At 46.5% G+C, this 21937-nt stretch overlaps 1 protein-coding gene across 1 annotated transcript; it reads right to left on the reverse strand.

The window, feature by feature from the left end:
• Positions 1-189: 189 nt before the first annotated feature.
• On the reverse strand, positions 190-20430 carry nadka (NAD kinase a). Its single transcript, XM_035381522.1, is given in 13 exon segments — positions 190-2462; positions 2680-2762; positions 3240-3397; positions 5254-5353; positions 6461-6603; positions 6767-6869; positions 7026-7111; positions 7620-7728; positions 7947-8076; positions 13989-14072; positions 17881-17960; positions 17962-18075; positions 20247-20430. Coding segments are annotated over 13 exon segments (1455 nt in total). The 5' UTR covers positions 20361-20430; the 3' UTR covers positions 190-2311.
• Between the last annotated feature and the right edge of the window lie 1507 nt (positions 20431-21937).

A 21937-nucleotide genomic window follows, 5' to 3' on the forward strand; every position in this document is an offset into this window, starting at 1 on the left:
TTTTACCCTCCGTGGCACAGTTTACAGGAAGAGGAAGTGCAGACGTGCACTGCGAAATGGAACATTTTGAAATGACAGCTACACTTGGGATCTGGTAACATTGGGGGTGGGGGGGTTGTTAAACTGATGACAGTTCAGGTTTCTGCACAACCAGTTTGCTTTGAGAAAGGAGACCTCACACCATCGGGGACACATTTATCTCTGTTTATTAAAACGCTGAGAAAATAGCCAAATCTGATTTCAATACCAATATTTACAAAGTTTCCGTAGAACTGACAATTAGAAAATACTAAGTTAAAGGAGAAGATATAAAACAGCAGAAAATTAATATGAAGCTGTGTGGCATTCTTAGAATGAGAGACTGACTAAGTTAATTCCATACAGGATTTTTTTTAATTAAAAAAAAAAAAAAAAAAAGTGCCTAACAATGTTGACACGGATTGTTTTTAACGAGCTAACGACAAACTCATTTTGAAGAGTCCCACACAGACAAGGTGATAACAGATAATGTAAAGTGCCTTTAAATGCGAAACGAATCCTGTAAACAAACAAACAGACAAACGCCACCCAAAAGTCTCTGGAGGAAGAAAGACCTTGGATGGATCTTCCACGATGATAACGTGTCGGCTCCTCCCACCTCATAACAGAAATGCGTGTGATCGTTTCAGGAATGTCGGGGAATGCGAGCGGCCGAGTCGAAGCCAAAAGCGGCGCGCCGCTCTCACGATCGTTCGGTTCGCTTCACCCTCGGGCGTGCTGCGTGCAAACGTGTAAAACAGCCTTCAGGGTAGCCTGACGGGGCAGGAATGTAACCCCTGCGTTACACGTGCGTCATTAAGAGAGCGCCTGTGTACAATTCAGAATACAAAAAAACAACACCATTTTACCAAGGGTGGCCCAAAAAAAAGGAAAAGAAAAAAAAGGCAAAAACAGCAGTAATGCATTACATTCAGACATCCAGAGTGGAAATATGAAGGAATGACTGTGTTTTATATTCACTAATCTTCTTGTGGAGTGAGTGACGCTGGTGTAAACTGGATTTGGACCCAACTCATCCATCTGAGACAGTTTAAACGGTAGGAAAGATGTACTCTTAGTTTAACTTAAAAATGGCTTAACCCCCCCTTGGGAACATCTAATTAATTAGTCCTGACCGTTGCCATATTCCACAATACGTCTCATTTAAATATACAGCGCACAACATTGTGGTTAGCTCTAAAATAAAACGCACTATGATATGCAATATAAAAATTCTGCTAAGACAGGATTTTGGAACACTGCTTTCAGGTAGCTCAACAGCCTTTTTGTCACGCAAAGATCCTCGATACGTAGTTCATTACAGAGAACTCTTACTACAGATGAAGAAGGCCACTTCAGCGATAACAGACAACTCTGAGAGGTTCAGCACAGAACAGAATGCGGAGTTTGCTGACGGATGCATCTTCTTGCAGCACCTGTCTACACTCACTGTTGGAGCCGGTATTGCAATTACAGACTGGAAAAGAACCGGAAAACCAATCATCTCTGACACTGAGCTTTACCCAAGATAAATATTCAAGGTACTATTTAAACATTTTAAGTGAAATATAAGCAACGATAGCCAATGTTAGCTTTGGTGCACCTGTGGTCTTTTGTAAAATGCTAAAAAGCACTACACTGGTTCCACTGAGACAGGAAGAGTAGTTTATTCTTTTCTTAAACTAATGAACTGCTCTGTTTTATCTTTGCCATGAATGACACTAAATTAAATCTTAACATGTAATCGTTATTCAAGAACAGGTTGAACAAAAATGGTTTAAAACTTCTTTTCAGGACAAGTCGTCCCAAAATCTATAAATGGCCATTCATTTATTAAACAACTGAAGGTTGCTCTAGGTCACAGATCTAGAGTTGAATGTGAGCAGATCACAATGGAACATAAGTTCAAAAGAAATGTAAAAAAAAAAAAAAAAAGAAAGAAATACAAATGTTAAAATGATTATGCTCACATAATTTAGTGACTTAAGGCACTAGCTACATTTTTAATTGCAGGAAAGACAGCTGAAGTTCAATGCTACCTCTAAAATGACCTCCTGTAAAGAGTTATAAATATTTCATAAAAAGATGCTTCACTGAGACACTCCGCTTCAGAAAGTGGACATTAAGGAGCCACATCTTCATTAGAGATGTCACTGGTAATTTTACTAGAACACGTACTGCAGCAGATCCCTGAACGCACCGCGGTCTGAACGGAACTCCCCGTCCCCCCGCGAGTCCACAGCTGATCCTCGAAGTCTTCGCCGAGTCGCCGAGACGGCCTCCGCAGCGCTGCTCAGTACTCCTCTTCCTCCTCCGACCCAAGGTAGTGCTGCTTTTTCCTGACGTTCCAGTGTAAACATTGAGCCAGGCTCTCGAACCAGTCGTTGACGGGGTCCCGGAAACAGATGGAGGGGACGGGGAAGCAGGAGGTAGTGATGGTGATGCTGGAGGGCGGGAGACGAAAAATTTCAAGTCAGGCGACGGTTTGGAATGTGAATTATCAGTACTATTAAAAGCAGGCGTGGGCAATTCTAGACCGGGACGGCTGGTCTGACTGCTGAAATTGACAGGCTTGTGCAGCGTGTGTGTGTAACTTTGGTCCGACAAAATGAAGCACATTTCTTATTACTGGGGGGGGTGAACTCCCATGATGCACCTCACCTGTCCCCATGGCAGACTTCCTGTCGTTTTCTCCCATCAAAGGAAACCCAGGCGGTGTTTCTGGCACCACAGGAGAGCATGATCTGAGGAATGGACAGATGCTCAACTGTAAGTCGTATACATTTCCCCGGACATGGCCACACGCTGAAACAAATTATACAGGAAGGGGAGGAGTTTGCACGTACAGTCAATTTCAAACTAGACTGTATCAGTCAATTTATGCCAACTCCACTAGGGCTCTGACCCTGGCAGAAGTTGCCAGAGAAATTCACCCAGTAGATTTCAGATCCAATCATTTGAATTACAAAATGTGTGAATGCGTTTTAAATTTTACTTCTCCTTTCAGCTGGGACTTCTCCTGCCAAAGGTCCCTTTCTGACCTTGGCCTGTCATTTTAAAGGTCACAGATCAAAGAAGAAATTTTTAAAAATAACAGTTGCAAAACAGTTGCAAAACATGCTGGTGAACTGTTCCAGTGAAACGCGAGTAGGAATGCCCCTTTTTTTGTGGTTGCCCCGTGCATCTGGCAGGAAGTGACCCGTATGCGTGGCGCGCTGTACCTTGAGCTCCACCCCCGCGGGGACCACGATGGGGCGGAAGGACAGGGAGTGGGGGCAGATGGGCGTGATCATGATGGCCGGCACGTTGGGGTGGATCATGGACGCCCCCGCCGCCACCGCGTACGCCGTGCTGCCCGTCGGCGTGGAGACGATCACACCTGCGAGCGGGACAGAAACGAGGGTCACGTGACCTGGACATCCAAAACCAGCGGCCTTGGATGACTGGCGGAGGGGGGGGAGGGCGGGGAGAGCGAGGGGGTTGGGGAGGGAGGGGGGGGGTGAGACTAAATAAGGACTTATCTGCTGCCCTGGCCTTGCACTGCCAGCAGACAGACAGCAGGTGGGTGAGCACAGGGGTTAACCGTGTGTGGGAGAGAGACCCTGTCTCCACCCCTGCTCCTTTAACTCCTCTTTACGCAAAAGACAGAAAGGAGGAATAACCACTAAAATAAATAATAAACAGCGGCAAGCAAGTGCAGTCCTTATCTGACTAAGTCTTCGCTAGAAATTCCTGCTTCCTTAGGAATGCATCAATAGGGTGTGATGAACTGAACTTCCACTCACTGCAGTTCAACCAAATTCAAATTGCATTATGTTTCATAAGTGAACTGAGCAACACAAACAGATACAGTAATCCAATACTTTCATAAATTCAATGGCCCAAAATTGTCAATGTGAAAAGGTAAAGGGGCCTACAGTTTTATTTTAAATGAATTTGTATAAATTGTTTTGCATTGTATGTATATTTTTTCATGGAAAAAGTTCTTATATGGATGAATGGAGGATACAGAAATAGCAGAGGCCAAAATCATAACATACTGCATGCATGTTTGTTTTTATAGCTCTACATTGTACAGGATTTAATGGATGGGTTCTATACGTGACAGTGTATAATTTCACAGGGAACAAGCGCAAAGCACGAAGAAACAATAAATCTCACTCTTCCATTGCAGCAGTTAAAAACACACTTTGAAATGACACTCTGCCAAAAAGAATCCCGAAAAGAGGTTAAACAACATTTCGTCTATTACACACCACAAAAAGCCTGGTGCCTGTCTATATGCTGCTTAATTAGATGTTTTTTGTTTTTTTTAACTTACACCTAAAGCTTAGTAATTAAGGAACTGCAGCAAAACCACAAAGTTTAAACTAAGAGCCTACAATATGTGTATCATCTGTCAACAACGTATTCTTACAAAAATACAATTTTTTTAAAACATTTTAAAATGAACCATTTCCTTCCTGTAGTCTGTAAACTGGAACACAAGAACGACCATAGCAGCATCAAACGTTTGGACTTTAAAATGCAAATTACTTAAACACCGCAAATTCAATACTCTCCTCGTTCCACGACTTTTCTTAAATAGTTGGGGTTAAAATAATGTGTTGGTAGAATAAAAAAAAATAAAAAATCGACTTATTAAAGTATAGGCATTTTGTGCCATTTTCTTGACAAAACCCCCCTGCCAGACAATAGGTAACACGCGCTGATACCCAGGTGTGCAGGTGTGAAATGGCTGCTCTCTCCTCCAGCACACTATTCAGCAACTGAATGACCGACGCTTTGATACAAGTTTCTGGGTGGAGCGCTATTGAAACTAATTTTGCACGTATAATGCAGGATCAGTGCTAGGCTGGTGATAAGCAGCCTCAGAACATGCAGGATCAGTATTATGCTGATGATAAGCAACCTCAGAACATGCAGGATCAGTATTATGCTGGTGATAAGCAACCTCAGAACATGCAGGATCAGTATTATGCTGGTGATAAGCAACCTCAGAACATGCAGGATCAGTGTTATGCTGGTGATAAGCAACCTCAGAACATGTAGGATCAGAGCTATGCTGGTGATAAACTGATGTGCAGAAAAAGCTGATATATGTACTCCGACCGTGGAGTGCTGATGTAATCCCATCCATTTTGTTTTAGAAAGTGCACGCTGTAGCTGCCTGGGGTGTAGGGGATGGGACAGTCATGTAAGATGGCGGAGAACTTGCTCTGGAAGGACACTCACCGTCTCCCTGCACTGTGGTAATCAGGTGGCCGTCCAGAAAGAGGTCAACGTTAGAGAGGTATGACGAGGGTCCCCGATCCACCACCACCTCGTTCAGTACCTGAGCGGCCAGGGAGGAGACACCCAGTCAGTCCAGGCAGCCGCACACAGCTCATACACCGCTTTCACTTTAACATCTCTCCATTACGCTTTCAAACAAGAGACAGAGAGCGAACCTAAATGAACTAACACATATTGCATGCAAAAATCTATTGTCCCAGGCCCAAAAAAAAAAAAACCAAACTTATTTGCAGTCATAGGTGTTTTAGATTTTCTTGACAGTGACATACAAATATATATTTTTTAAATTATCTGGGCGTTTTATGTTAAGATTTATGATGGCTGAAAACATCGGGAAAAAACAGTAGTAGTGAAAAACACTAGTTGCAAGCATCAAAATCAGTCATAAAACACTACCTAAATGAATCCAGTATGCTCCTTCTCATTTTGAGTACTAATCCACCAACCGCTGGGTCTGTGTGTTACAGGCAACCATAACCATGAGCAACACACACGCGCGCACGCACGCACACACACACAAGCACACACACACACACGCACACACACGCACACGCGCACACGCGCACACGCACGCACGCGCGCGCACGCGCACGCGCACGCACACACGCGCGCGCGCGCACGCACGCACGCACACACACACACACACACACACACACACACACACACACACACACACACACACACACACACACACACACACACACACACACACACGCACACACACACACGCACACACAAGCATCCGGCCGAGCCTCATGCAGGCGCGCAGATGAAAATCACGTCTGTCAGCATTACCGCGATACCTAACCCTGCACGCGACACGCTCACGCAGCCTGATAAACCGCACGTCTCCGCACGTCTCCGCACACAAAGCACACTTCTCTGGAAACGAGACCAAACTCACGACAACCCAGGGGCAGGGCGGGCGAGCCAGGCCACGCTCAGACCCCCGCCGCTCAGCGGTACTGCCGCGTCAGCAGCGCCGTGTCACAGAGTGACGGCCGCCTGGCGATGATAAACATTCTCACCGCGTGCGGTTTCAGAAAACTGCTGCCTCACCGTTACCCAGCACCCTCGGGCAGCTGGAAACCTGACCACGGTGACATCATCGCCGCAGCAGGCGCGTTCCGATTGGCCGGTAGCTCACCTGGTATTGCATAGTCGTGCGGCCGGTGTCCGCCTCCCCGTTGGTGAGGATGACGCCCTGCTCGTCCACGCCGCTCTTCCTCTCCCGGCACTCCTTCACCACCCTCACCTTCAGACGGCTCCGCAGCACGATGGCCGCGTTACCTGTGTGGGTGAGACCCGCCCGTCAGCCGAGCAGAGCAGGGCAGGGCAGAGCAACCGCCGCTCTCCGGAGAGGACGGGGTGTGTGTGTGTGTGTGTGTACGAGCGCGTGCGATCGTGTGCTCCGAGCAGAGCCAGGTCGCCCCCCCCACCCCCCCGCACTCACCTTCGATAACCTGCGTGACCTGAGACTGGTAGGTGTCGAACTTGAAGGGCGTGAGGAACCCCAGGGAGCCCAGGTGGAAGGCCATGACGGGGGGGACGCTCTCCTGGGACGGGGGGGGAGAGAGAGAGGACCAGGGTCAGAATGGCCCTGTCTCAGCTTTAACACGCGCCTCATAAACGCCCTTTCCTCCTCAGCCCACCACAATCCCCTTCATCATCCGCTCACGGCGGCTCGAGTGAGGAAGAGGAGCGGCGGTTACCTGGAAGAGGGACGAGGCGTACAGCAGAGTTCCGTCTCCTCCCAGGCAGATGATGAAGTCCACCTGGTCAGAAATATCGTCGAAATCTGAGGGAGGAACGCGCAGAGGGTCAGTAACGCCCGAGTTTGGCGGACTTGGCGACCACAGCGCTGCAGTGTAAAGGGCTGCACTGGGCGGGCAGGCGGCGGTGTTTTTAAAGCTGCAGGTGGACACGTTTGAATGTGCCTTTAATACGCAGGCATGATGTATGAAGGCCCAAATGTTTCTCCCAGAAATTACCAATATGATGTGAATGCACTGTAGGGTACATAGGTATAGTTGCCGGTTAACAAAGCAAACGTGTCACAGAACACAGAACCATGCCAACGCACCTGTCAATTAACTGCACATCCATCAACAGTCTACGCACACACATATCTAGTTTCATTTCCCGATTCACTGCACATCCATCAACAGTCTACGCACACATCTCTAGTTTCATTTGCCTATATGGGTCTATATGCAAGCAGGCAGGCTTGGGAAAAGTATTGCTGGGTGTTGGCAGGTGAGGCAAGAAAACCTGCAGACCTATATTTATACTATAGCACGCATTACCTTCTTCGAAAGTGCAGAACGTCTTTTTCACCGCCACAAAGCTCTCGTCGGCCACGATGGCTGGATCTTCCAGAACTTTCTGCTCCACGTAGACAATCATGCCTTTCACCTGGGAAGGACAAACCTGAGGTCGACTACAATTCCTTCCGAGTGCACTCACAAAAGGACAACCGATTTTAAGGCCAACATGCCACCACTTCAACTAAAATAATAATCAAATAAAAACACTAATTGTGTGAGCCAAAAAGGATAACAACGCAGGAAGGATGAACTAGCTCAACTAAAGGAGAGGGAGTGTCCAGCATCTTTAGGAAACGCTAGCCTTACCTCAGTGAGGAATCTGCACAGCTCTTTGAAAGGCTGTAGTAAACTGGCATCTCTGATCTTCTTAATGACAAGGACACTTTTGGGGGGTTTGTTCCACGTTAATCTCTGGCTGGCTGGATCCTGAATGTGCCTGAAACGGAGCACAGGGACAGGGACAGCCTAAACACAGGAGCACAAACCCGGGACAGGACTGCTGATCATCAACGGCTGACCAAGTTTAGAGTTAATGACACCTGGGAAGGAAAATGGCTAATAACCCCCCTGGGTGGTTTTTACACACAGAAGACATCTCTGGCTGTGAAAGCAGGCATTGCAGACGCTCCAAACAAAAGACCCTCAGCGCACAGGATTTCAAAACCTGGCCTCGTTTTGGGTGTGCATTTGTGTGTGTGTGTGTGCGTGCGAGTTTGTCTGTGTGTGTATGTGTGCGCGCGCAAGCATTTGTGTGTGTATGTGTAGTGCGCGAGCGTTTGTGTGTGTGTGTGTGTGTGTGTGTGTGCGCGAGCGTTTGTGTGTGTGTGTGTGTGTATGTGTGTGAGTGTGTGTGTGTATGTGTGTGTACGTGTGTGTGTGTGTGCGTGTGCGCGCATGAGTTTGTGTATGTTTGTGTGTGTGTGTGTGCGTGTGCGCGCATGCGTTTGTGTGTGTGTGTGTGTATGTGTGCGCATGAGTTTGTGTATGTTTGTGTGTGTGTGTGAGTGTGTATGTGTGTGTACGTGTGTGTGTGTGCGTGCGCGTGCGTTTGTGTGTGTGTGTTCAGTAGCTGGTTGAGTAATCCACAGTGCCTGGCTGCTGACACAGTCCTGCTGCAGAGCCCGCGCTGCTAATCGCACATCCAATTAAAAGCTGGGCTGAGCGCGCTGCAGGCGGCTAGCGCGGGCCGGAGGGGACATAAACCCGCCGGTTACGCAAACCGGCAGCACGGGCGCCACGTGAGGCACGGCTGCGCCCGCGTGCACCCGGGGAAGAGTCCACGTCCCCGGCGGAAGATTCCAGAAAAAAATAAATCAGGGGGAACGGCCGACGTGTTCCATATTTGCACTTTCCCCGTCGTGTTTGTCCAAGGGAGCAAGCTGATGCACTCCAGTAATCCACGCTGGACGAGCTTAGCGCCTCGGTCTGCCGCTCCACATTTCAGCGCCGCTAATACCCGGCTTGAGCGGCAAGCCGAAAGCGGTAAAGTGCCTTACGTAAAACGAGCCCGCGCGGCTGCCTGCGCGCAGAAGCGGGAAGTCGCTTTGCGAAAGGCTCGGTCGCAGACCGCAACTCTGTGGCTTGATTGTACAAGAGCGGCATGATCTGTGACAAAGGCAGCACACGTCATCATCTCCAGGGGACTCACGCTTTCTATAAATGGCCCGCGAAGTGAAGCAGGAGGCTTGAAAATACTGGGTCAGTGAAATGCAAAAAAGGGAGCCTTCCTCCACAAACTGGAGAAAAAAAAAATTCCCTAATTGATCTGTCTGCCCAGTTCTTTTCTGTACACTACACCCAGCTGAGTTTCCATAGTGACCGATCGCCTGCTTTGTATAAATGAAATTTTAGAAAACACATAACAGTTCCTGCTGTTTTACATGCTAGAAGAGATGCAAACTGTTGTTCTGAGGTAGTACAGCAGAGTGGAACTGTTAAAACTTGATGTGATTAATTTGCATGTTGTAGAACTGTTTCCATGCCAAAAAGCACAAATGTACCAACACAATTTCCAATTAAAAACTGCTCGAGGGATAACATGAACCAATCAGACACAGCACACAGAGGAACATGAATCTAATTAAATTCCATTGATATTCATCTTTCAGATCCAAAAGATGATCCTAATTTTATGGTGCAAATGAGCGTCTGTCTCTGTTGTTGTAGAAAATGAGCGTCTGTCTCTGTCTTCTGCTCTAATCGCACAGTACAATATGGCATGACCTTTGTATTCTTCAGCGGCAGAAATCTGGCAGCTACATGAGAGCCAAGCCTCCTCTGAGACAGGTGCTCTTGTAGCACGACACACGGTAAGGACACATGTGTAGTGCCACATGACGTGGAAAAAGAAAAACAGCACGAACGGTACAGGACACAACAAAAAAAAAAAATGCAACTTTGCGAACTCAAATTCTCTTATCAGCAGTTCTGGAAACTGGTTGACAAAAAGTTGTTGCGGTCCATTCGTATAAATGATACAGTTTCAAACGATCAGTTCTTAGATTAAATTTTTACTGCATTATACCGCACAATATCAAAATTCACAAAAAAATTTTTTTTAAAGGCACTAGTTCTCACCATTTCCACACTCTGTTGTTGTTGCTGTCCCCTGGGACTTGCCGTTGGACACACTGGTTGAATTTCATGACTTCCTGCATGTGATGCCCGTTCACCAGCAGTCTGCCTACACCTGCCCTTTCCCCAAAACTACAGCGACCAAGCTTCCCGGTCCCAAAGGAAGAACGCTCATTCTAACAAAAATAAAAGCCTTGTCGAAGAACACCTCATACTGCTACAGCCCTAAAATCAGATTTGAAGGATACTGGCTCCAGCTTCTCGCTAATCTGACTTGGCAGCGAGGAGATGTGGACACACGTTTCCTGGAAAGGCTGCTTTTCTGGCTCTGTCCGAGCGAGTCTCGCCCCTAATTCCCCGCAGCTCATTCTGCCTCTCTGACCCATACCTCTTCAACATTTAAGTCGAACCTGAAAGGGTGATGTCATCCTAGGCCTGCCCACAAAGCGGCACAGTCCCACCCACTAAAGGAGAACTGCGCGCTGCGATTGGCTGGTATGCACAGTGATGTTATACAATGAGGAAGTTGCAGAGCAAGGATTTCCCGTAGCTCAGTATCACACAAACACAATACAGAGCAACCTTTCTTCCCAGATTTTCCACAAAGGTCTTTTTCTCCATTGTGTTTTTTTTTTTTTGCCCAAATTTTAATTGTGTACTTGCATCATTTTCATATTCAAAACATTTTAATTTAAAAAAATTAAGAGTTCTGAAATGGTGACCTGGCTATTTCAGAAAAATCAAAGACAAATTTACAGGACTTAAAGGGTACAAGAGCTCATTCTCAAAAATCACCATATTTTTTAAAAGCAACAAAAGTACAAGAAATTATTCAATTTGTTAAATGATAATAATAAATAATACATTTATTTTATATAGCGCTTTTCATGAACTCAAAGACGCTTTGATGCATGATACATGGGTTCTTATGGCTCATAAGAGTGTAACTGAAATGCAGGTGTAAATGTCCAACCTTTTTTCTGCACAAAACCCAAAACTTTGAGGAGCTACCCAGGAATCTGTAAACCCAACAATGATTTTCAAAGCTCCGGCGAGCTTTTCACAGATGTATGTGAAATAACCACTGCAAAATGAAGTTTCTTTTTAAAAATGGTAGTATTAAACTGTAAAAACCTAAATAAAATGCACATACACACAACTCATTTAGATGAGCAAATGTAGATAGATGAAGATGTCACTGGATTCGGTCTTCTGAACCAGTCCACCTAGTTATTTTTGACAACTGGGACTTACTGCAGTGACCGTCCAAAGCCATGCCCCACCCGGTCATGAAAACAAAGTAGACTCAAGGTAATTAGCGTGCCAATAATGAGTGTAAACAGTGTGTGTCGGGCGAGTGAACCAGTGTCAGACAGATTCGACATGCTGATTGCAGACTAACACAGCAAAACCGGTTCTCCGCCAGGCCTGATGACATAAGCCCCATTCCTGTGGCTCACTCATCGGTGCAGTGTTCACCCCCACCGCCCAACCACCCAACCACACACACCCCCCCCCCCCCACCCCATTGTCTTCATAACAACATCCCTCAGCGCTTGGGAGAGTACCTGTGCTCCCTGTAGCCCCACCCAAGCCTCTCTTCAACCGAGACACAAAAAAGATTACAGATTGAGCTGTCGACTGCGGCGGCGGCTCTGCTCCGACGCCACCCACGCCCGCCTCACCGTTTGCTCATCAGATGCCGAGAGGCCAGAGGGTCTGCGGCGGTGGGGGGGGGGGGGGGGGAAACCCGTCAAACGGCCTTTCACGATAGCTGCGGCCTTTCACGTGGAAATCTGCCACAAACAAGTTCACGCCGCGTCCTCAGTTTCAATGGAAGAGAGTCATCACATCCCCAAGAACCCTTCTCAAGGAAAACAAGGAAATATTTTCAAAAGCCTCCTTTTCCAAAGAAACATCAGCTACGTAACGTTAGAGCTCATGATCGCAGCGACCAAACCGAGAACACTCCACAGTCAGGCCTGGGGTGCGGAGTAGGGTGTCTTAAGGTGAGACTGGGGAATTAAAATAGAACCGAGGGAATTCAGGTTCAAATCCAGAACGAGGCAGAGCAGTTCAGACCCCGTAAGGAACACACTCCACCGGACTAGCTTCAGCTAAAATCCACCAGTATTTGCAAACAAAATTTTCTACAAGATGCACGTGAAGTTTAAATAGCAGAAGTCTGCGAGTTAACTTTGTGAAGCACTCTTTCAGCGGGCTAGTGCAGCGGGTTTGCACTAAAGAACTTAATCCAGTGCGGTTTATCTCTGCCTAAAACAGACAGCATTACCACGCAGTTACATGACGGGGCCCAGCTTCCCCCTTAAAACGGGAACCCTTTCATAAGAGTCTCAGAGCCGCACAGTGACCCAGAAAAGTGTACGCAGAACCGTGCCGTTGGAGCCCGTCCGGCAGAGCATGGACACGATTTCTTAGTCCTCATTCACACATTGGTTTAGCTCAGATTCGCACTGCATAAATACTTGGCGAATCTGAGCTAAACCAACGAGTGAATGAGGACAAAGAAACTACGCAGACCACTGTTCCTGCTTGCGGCACGCCGTTCCAAAAAACATCTGTGGACCCGAAGAAGAAGCAGTGGCACGTACGGATAATGAGAGCATATTTCTGCCTCTGATGGAAGGGAAGTTCCTTAGAACTCAGAGTCGTCAACTTCCCTGTCTCGTTAGCAAAGATTCACTCTGTCAATTTTCTTCAACTGCCCTTTTCGTGGAAATGAATGTACAAGTCGCAGCGTAATTACACAAATACACTGCTGCCACCCGAGCCACCAAGTTAACTTCATGCAATGACAAAGCAGGGGTCATTTCCCTTTTGTGAGCTTTCTGTAAAATCTTCACACAACACACGGACCTTACATGTGATGCTGCTGAAAGCAGTTCTTTTTCGCACATGCATCATTGCTAAGCTGTTTGCTATTCTAGGCACGTAACTGTGACAGGCAAACAGCTGTGTGATTCTCCAGTGTAATTACACGAGTAATGATCTCAGCAATGTCCAGAGAGGGTTCAGCAGTCACTCCAAGGCAAACGCTGCTGTTCTGTCTCTCCATGGATTTAAGAAACTCAAGCCGTCATACTGAGGTCAGGGGACAACTACAGAAACTCACGCTGGTGCGGTCAAGAGAAACAAACCCATTCAAATAACAATAGACATAACACCATTAGCCTACATGCTGTCCTACTAAGTGTGTCTGTGTGTGTGTGTGCGTGTGTGCATGTGTCTGTGTGTGTACTGACATTTACATGGTAGCCTCATGATGCCCTTTTACATCACTTTCCAGCAGCACCACAGACAACCCCAGTATTGACACATCCAGTGTGCGGGGAAAATGAAAGGCCGAGCAGGAAGTCCTGCAGAAAGATCCGCTTAAGACTTCCCATTTTGTAAGGGGGGCCGTGGCGAGGGTGGGGGGTGGGGGTGGGGGGTTCCCAGACACGGCCCCACCGGGAAATGCCCTCTAAATAAACTAATGATAATACACAATAAAGTAGCCCAAATAAAGTGGCACACTGGAAGTGTGAAGAAATCTGGAGTGCAGTATTTTTACAGTGGTCATGATGAAGGAAATGAACAAGGCTTCTACTCCCTCAAAGTAAACAGATTTCACCCTTCCCAGGTTACTGACTGTTACTCACCGTTCTTCCCCTAATTCCATGCCTGTTTCTATGGATACAGGAAATGTTCTCTTCCCAGGATGTCACAAACCAGTGTCCAGTAGGCTGCCCGGGGTGGTGTGGTCATACTCACATGACAGTTTTAGGGTTCTGCAGCATACAGGCTTTTGGTCCAAAGGTGGTCACAGGGCTCGGTCCATGCAGAGACTGGTTCCTCCTACAAAATCAAGCAGTGAGGGTAAGGGGGGGGGGGCATGATTACCAAACCAACCACATCCTGCTGGCAACTGAAGACGTGATATCCTTCACTTCTTCTGTACACTTGTCTTATCAAATGTCATTACGTTTTTACATAAGAAATCACACCAGGGCAAATCACTTTGTGCAAAGAGCTTGTTTACACAGCAATGAGATTTGACTCCTGAGAAACAGTGGTAGATTAAGTGATTGCGTCAGTGAAGAATCCCTGCTTTCCTAATTAATCATTGATTTCTGCAGTCAAGCTCAACTTGATATGTACAGTGTAACGGGTAAAGACCAGACAGCAGTGGACCTTTGGACTCCAGCATTTTTACGCCCAGAATGTTCCACGTGAATCTTTTTGGCTACAGTTCTCACTGTAGATGTATAGTCAGATGTGGCATCCAGGCTAATCGTTTAGGAATAATGCACTGCTTTTAAATAAAAACATATATATACACCGATAAGCCACAACATTAAAACCACTGACAGGTGAAGTGAATAACATCGATTATCTCGTTTCAACGGCACCTGTCAAGGGGTGGGATATATTAGGCAGCAAGTGAACAGTTCGTTCTTGAAGTTGATGTGTTGGAAGCAGGAAGAATGGGCAAGCGTAAGGATCTGAGCGACTTTGACCAGGGCCAAATCGTGATGGCTAGACGACTGGGTCAGAGCATCACCAAAACGGCAGGTCTTGTGGGGGTGTCCAAGGAAGGACAACCGGTGAACCAAGGACAGGGTCACGGGCGCCCAAGGCTAATTGATGCGCGTGGGGGGGCGAAGGCTAGCCCGTCTGGTCCCCGATCCCACAGAACAGCTGCTGCAGCACAAATTGCTGAAAAAGCTAATGCTGGCTCTGATAGACAGGTGTCAGAACACACAGTGCATCGCAGCTGGCTGCGTATGGGGCTGCGCAGCCGCAGACCGGTCAGACCTGTTTTGGCGGCATGAGGGGGACCCACACAATATCAGGCAGGTGGTTTCAATGTTGTGGCTGATCGGCTTACACCAGAGGTGGACAATTCAGGTTCAGAAAGTAAAAGTTTATCCTGGGATTTTGTTCCAGTCACCTGGATTTGCTAATGAGCACCATTTTTCAGCCAGGAGGTAGAGTTAAATCAGCTGGCTGAGTTCAGGGGTGGATGAAATACATAGCAGGAATTTTACTTTCTGACCCCTGGAACGTCCACCTCTGGTGTACACACTCATAACAGCAAATTAGAACGATACAGAAGTGTACAGAATCAGAAGCAGTGTTAGTTCCCACTTCTGATTACAAAACCACACAGAAGTGAGACTATCTGGGAAAACACAGATCCTGTTAAACAGCATGCATGCGGACTTCATGTTCCTGATAATACGGGTCGATAACGTTTAGCCTGCACAGTCACGCAAAAGGTTGACTTAAGGATAGGAACACGCATTGGTATTTGTCTATAGCCAACTTCAAATAAAAGCAAGGACACCCTGAAAATGAAATTCCAAGCAATCTTTCAACTGAACAGGAATTAAAATATTCGTCTTGATCAGAATGGACATAACAGAGAACAACAAACAACTCCTGGAAGGGGCTGCTGGGAGGTAAACAACCTGCACGTACACCTTAAAGACTCACCAGACTGCATGTGCCAAAACTAAGACTGCGCTCCTCAAAAGAGTGCTGTAAAATGCTTATCCAAAAGCACAGTATACTGTGCAGCTAGTTAGTAAGGTAGGCTAATTCCAGTGTGTAGCCTATTTCTTTGGTGTACATGCTTCATTCACCTTCTGATTTTCTGCAGTAGTAAGAAGCAACACAGCTGGTTGCACGTCTTAGAGTAACAAGTTGGAGTTGTGGGACTGATCTGAATACCAGAAGTTACCGTTTGGGGGTCATACACAAACATTCCGGAACACTGCAGGGTAAGGTTGGGCGTGTGAAACGGATTTAGTAAGAGCCGGAGCTGGCATTCCAGAAAAGTTGCTCTGGCAATTTTCCAGTTCACATTTCATATAGGAAAGACAATACAAAGAAAGTTATGAACAAAACAAAAAAAGAAGAAGATAACCAAAAAACAAAACACCGAAGCTGTTTCCACAGAGCAGCGCGTGCAGATTTATCGCTGACTGATACGGAGGAGATTTCAACTCGAGTCACCACCATCATCGCAGCGCGCTTCCGAAAGACATAAACAAAACAAAAAACAAAAAAAGCTCTGGGCTGCGGAAGGGAAATGGCCGCTGCACGTGAAGGCATGGGGAACGGCGAACACGCTAACAGGGAGCGGCGAAATCGGCGGGGCGCCGCTCTTCTCAGGCGAGGCACAAACAGGGGTGACCCCTGGGTAAACGAGCACGGGGGGGGGGGCGGGGCGCGGGGTGGCAACAGTGGCTCCGGCGCTCACACACAGAGCATCAAGAGGCTCCAGTCTTCAGCCCCCCCGAGTCATGTGACCCAGGTCAGCAAATCCGATTAGCCATCTAAGATTTAATAGTCCACCATCTGCTGCGGACCGCTCTTCAGATAAACGGTATCAAACAAAAACAGGATTTCAATGAGACGAGGCTTCAGAGGGCCGGCCAACGCGGGGAGCACCAGCTGCAGGAGCTTCATTTGTTCTCCGGTTCTGATTGTGAGATCTGAGAGGCCTTTATAAAAATCAGTGCGCTTTTTTCATCGAGGCGCAGAGAATGGCGTTTCTCAGGTGCTCACATTATACAAAAACCTCACATCCACGCTACATTTGCATAAAATTTCTATTTGTCATTTGCTAGTTAAAATTAGCAGCCAATGCATGAAGGGGTTTTTTTGTAAATACTTTTTTGGATTGTAATACAAAAATCAACCTATAACAACACTTTGTTTCAGACTTTTCCTTGGTAAAAATTAATCTCAATGGAATAAATTAACAGTAAATAACTTTTTACAGACAAAATTTAGTCCTAATTTTAAAATGCAAATGAGAGAATGGGAATGCATTCTTCATGCATATGCTTATTGTTCTTTTTCCATACAGCTATCATATTTAAAGCAGGATGACTTGGTAAAAAAAATCTTTGTACATTTTGAAATATAGCTGTAGCTAAGAAAAAAACTAAAATTAAAGTGTGGAAATGATTGACAATGTATTCTTTACGACCCAACTGAAGATATGTTTTTCTGTTTAAGAATGCAATGGTCATATCACGCCCTGGATGTTTAAACAAATCGAAGCTAATAAAGTTTGGCAAGCAAACGAAATGCCCAATTCCACAGTGCCAAACAAACAGGCGTTTGTTTAGGTTTGTCTTTGCAATCCTGGCGTATCAGAGCAACCGTGCCTGAGGCAGGAGAAGCGCCGCCCGCCGGCGAAATCTACACTTCCGCTCTCCGCGCGATGGAGCGAAGCCTCGAACCTCACTCTTCCGTCGGGGCACGAGGGCAGCCGGGAGGACCCCATGAGCGAGTGAAGCAGCCCCCACTGCTGGAGCCCTCAGCCGTCACTCTGCACCGTCTCAGGGCGGGCTCTTTGTGTGGGTTTCCCCCCGAAACCCCCTCTCTGCGACCACGCCTCATCGTCAACGTCGTCGATCCGGCAGAAGGTACGGTATGCGAAATGTTTAGAATACATCACACACTCCCCGTGCGTGTGTGTGTCCCCTTCAACCACGCCCCCCCCCCCGAAAATTAAAAATAAATAAATAAATAAAATAAAATAAAAAAACGGCACAGGAGAAGGTGAACAGTTCAACACAGCGTGCCCAAACTGAGAATCCGGTCCGACGCTCTCCACTCAGGGCCGGGGGGAGGGTGACGCTCGTACCTGTAGTCGCTGGATGCGGACATGCTTCGGGCCTTGGTCCTGCCGCGGAGGGCGTGTCCCCGGCCGTGCGCGTCCCCCCCCATCGCAGGCGGAGCAGCAGTACGGCGACGCCCCCGCCGGGCATTCCTGAGCCTCCCTGGCACGACTCGGCCCCTGGCTGTTCTCCATCACCACGGTTTTACCGGAGGCGCAGGTCTACCAGGAAACACAGGCCACATTCCTATAAACGACTGCCGTCCGCCACAGCCAAACCCCTGGAGCTCAAAGCAAGGAAAGAGTGATTTATTGCAATACGGGCAATAACTTGATCCTACTTTAGAAAGTAATACCAGGAGTACGGCTTATGTTTGCGAAGAGGAAGACGAGCAATCGAGGAAGTTTGTTTAAGCCTTACGTGAAGGTTTTTCCCCCCCCAACAGCCACAAAAGCGGTAAAACGAGCATTTCACAAGTTCCATACTGAAGCAATACAAGGCAGTCCCCAACACACAATGACAAAACAAGAGCTGCTGCCTACTCACACAAGAAACAAAGAAATATCTATTAAAAATTAAACCCCCCAGGCACTTACAGGAAAACTTCCTGGGTCATTTATAAATGATACATACAAGCAAGGAACTTCCTCCAGTTTGCAATGGATTGTATATATAGCAATTTTCTGAATTAAATTAACTTCTGTGGTGAACCGCCAGGAATGCCAGTGCAGTTTTAGAAACATAGCCTTAAGTACTCTGTAAATTGCCTTTAAGAGCACACAAAATTACATTAGCACAAATACAGAGTTCTTGTAAATTTGAGTTTTGTTTTTGAAATACGTGCGTTGGCACAGCCTGGATAAGCCAGCCAACGCCTCACTTTCTCCACATAACACCGCACAGCAAGTGAAACCCGGAGGAATTATCGAAATCACCCAGCGGGCGCACAGGGAGGTGCAGAGTGCGACTGGTTTCCGTTCCCAAAATAGGCAGCGAGTTAACTGCGCAATGAACTGCTGTCAGTACTGAGTAACTCTGAACTCCCCAGGTTGGGTACCCCTGGGGCTGAACATGCTTTCAGGCCACTGGAGTGGTGATTATGCGCGGTTATGTCATGGAAATGCGAATCCCTTTTCAGAAAAATAATTTTTGAATGTATAATGACTGGACTCCTAAATTACCCCCTAGTGTGAAGAGATATTTGGACTCACGTGCACTTGATTTAACAAAAGGGGCTCACCCATTGCACCAACAGGGCTACTGTCGTTATTATAAATATCAAATGTGTTTAACCTCCTACTGCTATTCACTTCACTCATTATATTTCAAATTCAACTGGGGCTCAGGGATGATGTTCATGCCAAAGGGCCACATCTAGCATGCCCTGTACGCAATATACACTACACAGCCAAAAGTATGTGGACACTCAGACATCACACCCATTTGTGCTTGTTGAACATCTCATTTTGAAATCATGGGCATTAGTATGGAGTTGGACCCCCCTTGGCTGCTATAACAGCCTCCGCTCTTCTGGGAAGACTTTCCGGTAAATTCTGGAACATGCATATGGGGATTCGCTTCCATTCAGCCACAAGAGCATTAGTGAGGTCGGGCACTGATGTTGGGCCACAAGGCCTGGCCCGCAGTCGGCATTCCAATTCATCCCGAAGGTGTTGGACGGGGTTGAGGTCAGGCCTCTGTGCAGGCCAGTCTTCCACACCAAACTTGGCAAATCATTTCTTTATGGACCTTGCTTTGTGCACAGGGGTATCGTCATTCTGAAACTGGGATGGGCCTCCCCCAGACTGTTGCCAAACAGCTGAAAGCACACAATTCTCTAGAATGTCATTGTATTCTGTAGCATTAAGGTTTTCCTTCATTGGAACTAAGGGGCCTAGCCCACGCCATGAAAAACAGCCCCAGATTATTATTCCTCCTCCACGAAACTTTACAGGCGGCACCACGCATACGGGCAGATAGCGTTTCTCCTGGCAATCGCCAAACCCAGATTTGCCCGTCAGACCGCCAGATAGTGAAGCGTGACTCATCGCTCCAGAGAACGCGTCTCCACTGCTCCAGAGACCAGTGGCGGTGTGCTTTATCACGCACCACTCCAGCAGACGCCTGGCATTGCACATGGTGATCTCCGGCTCAGGCTTGTGTGTGGCTGCTCGGCCATGGAAACTAATTTCACGAAGCTCCCGAACAAACCGTTTTTGTGCTGATGTTGCTTCCAGAGGCAGTCTGGGGCTAGAAAGTGAGCGTTACAACCGAGGACATAGGATTTTTACGTGCTTAGCACGTCAGCAGTCGCCGGTCCAGTTCTGTACCGCTTTGCGGCTAAGCTGTTTGTTGCTCCAAGACGGCTCCACCTCACAATAACGGCACTTACCCATGACCGGGGCAGCACTAGCAGTGCAGGAATTTCACGAACTGACTTGTTGAAAAGGTGGCATCCTATGACAGTGCCATGTTGAAAGTCACTGAGCTCTTCGGTGCGACCCATTCTACTGCCAACGTTTGCCTAAGGAAATTGCAAGGCTGCATGCTTAATTTCATGCACCTGTTAGCAATGGGTGTGGCCGAACCCACTAATTAGAAGGGGTGTCCACATACTTTTGGCCTTTTACATACGGTTTCAGCACAGTTGTACCAATATAGTTTTATATAATTTTTTTGCGTAAAAACAAGCGAGTTTGCTTAAACTGGAACAGGAGTATCTTAAGAGTACAGACAATACTCCACAATCATCTTTGATAACAGACATCTTTGACACAAAGTCCCTCAGACACTTCTAAAATTTGCCGTCACTTGTCTGCACAGCATATACGGCACTTGCTTTACTATTAAACACAGAGAGCCCAAATGCTGAGACAACCAAATAATTTCTTGCATTTTTGCGCGGTTCAAGTTTTCACATTATAAACACCAAAACCAAAAGTTTATCTTACACATAATCACAAATGTTACTGATATGATACAGATCATATAGCCTAGATGTCACTAAATTCAAATAGTGAAATCGTCATTGGAATCTGGTGCGAATCATAATGAGGTAGAACAACAGTTACTTTAATTCAGTCAATAATTTGAAGGTTGGAATTAAGAATAAATGATGATTGACGAAACTAGCAATTTCAGAATGCATATTACTAGCTTTTCATATACAACTCTTACCAGGTAACTGTAATATTTCGCATCATTTCACGGCAATTAACGAAGTATGTCAACAGTCACAAGACCGAAAAAGTATGTGATCCGTAGTCTAAGTTAGTATCTACATAACGATACAGTTAATTTCCTCTTTTTCAAACCTGACCGATACGAAGTTCCCACAAAGGAACCAAGAGAAAGCCACAATGGCGCAAAAATGCTGCCAGTGTCTTCCTGTCAAAAGTAGTACGACTCCAGTCTCTCGTTGCTATTGGACCATCCTCGGTCAGACCACAAAAACAAAGCTAATCGAAAGCTAATTTTTCTCCTCTTTACCCTACATTGCTTTTCTATGCAGGATCAGTCGGCTTGTTAAGTCTGTTAACTTAATGACGTTTGCTCCACAAACATGTTTCTTTGCCTCACAAAATTGTGGTAGTTATTTGTGTTTTTTTAAATTTTTTTTACTTCATTGTCTTGTCATTTCGAGGGAGACGATTTTAAAGTGATCTTTAAAAAAGTTGACGTTAGTCAGACCGACTCGGATAAGAAAATGGTAATCCATATTAAATAATTTACACAACGAATTTAAAATGCAGATGTACAGTACATTCAAAGTACGATACTGCAAATGACATACCCATGGCATATTTCTTAAACTAGTTGGCGGACGTTATACAACCGGATTATGTGGGCTAACGTAAATGCCTGGGGCTGGCCATTCAAAAGTTAGCCAGCTAGTCAAACCAAAACGCTTCGCTAAAGTCAGCCAATATAACTCCTGAAACAGCAGATATCATGTGCATGCTTACTTCATTAATAGTAGCTAGCTAGCCAGTACATACCTAGTAATACAGCAAGCAAATCCAAAATCTAGCCATCTACACACCCGCGAATTTTACTATGATAAAAACAAACTGGTAGGAACGT

The sequence above is a fragment of the Anguilla anguilla genome, chromosome 11, assembly GCF_013347855.1.
Source record: "Anguilla anguilla isolate fAngAng1 chromosome 11, fAngAng1.pri, whole genome shotgun sequence".
Taxonomy (NCBI): Eukaryota; Metazoa; Chordata; class Actinopteri; order Anguilliformes; family Anguillidae; genus Anguilla; species Anguilla anguilla.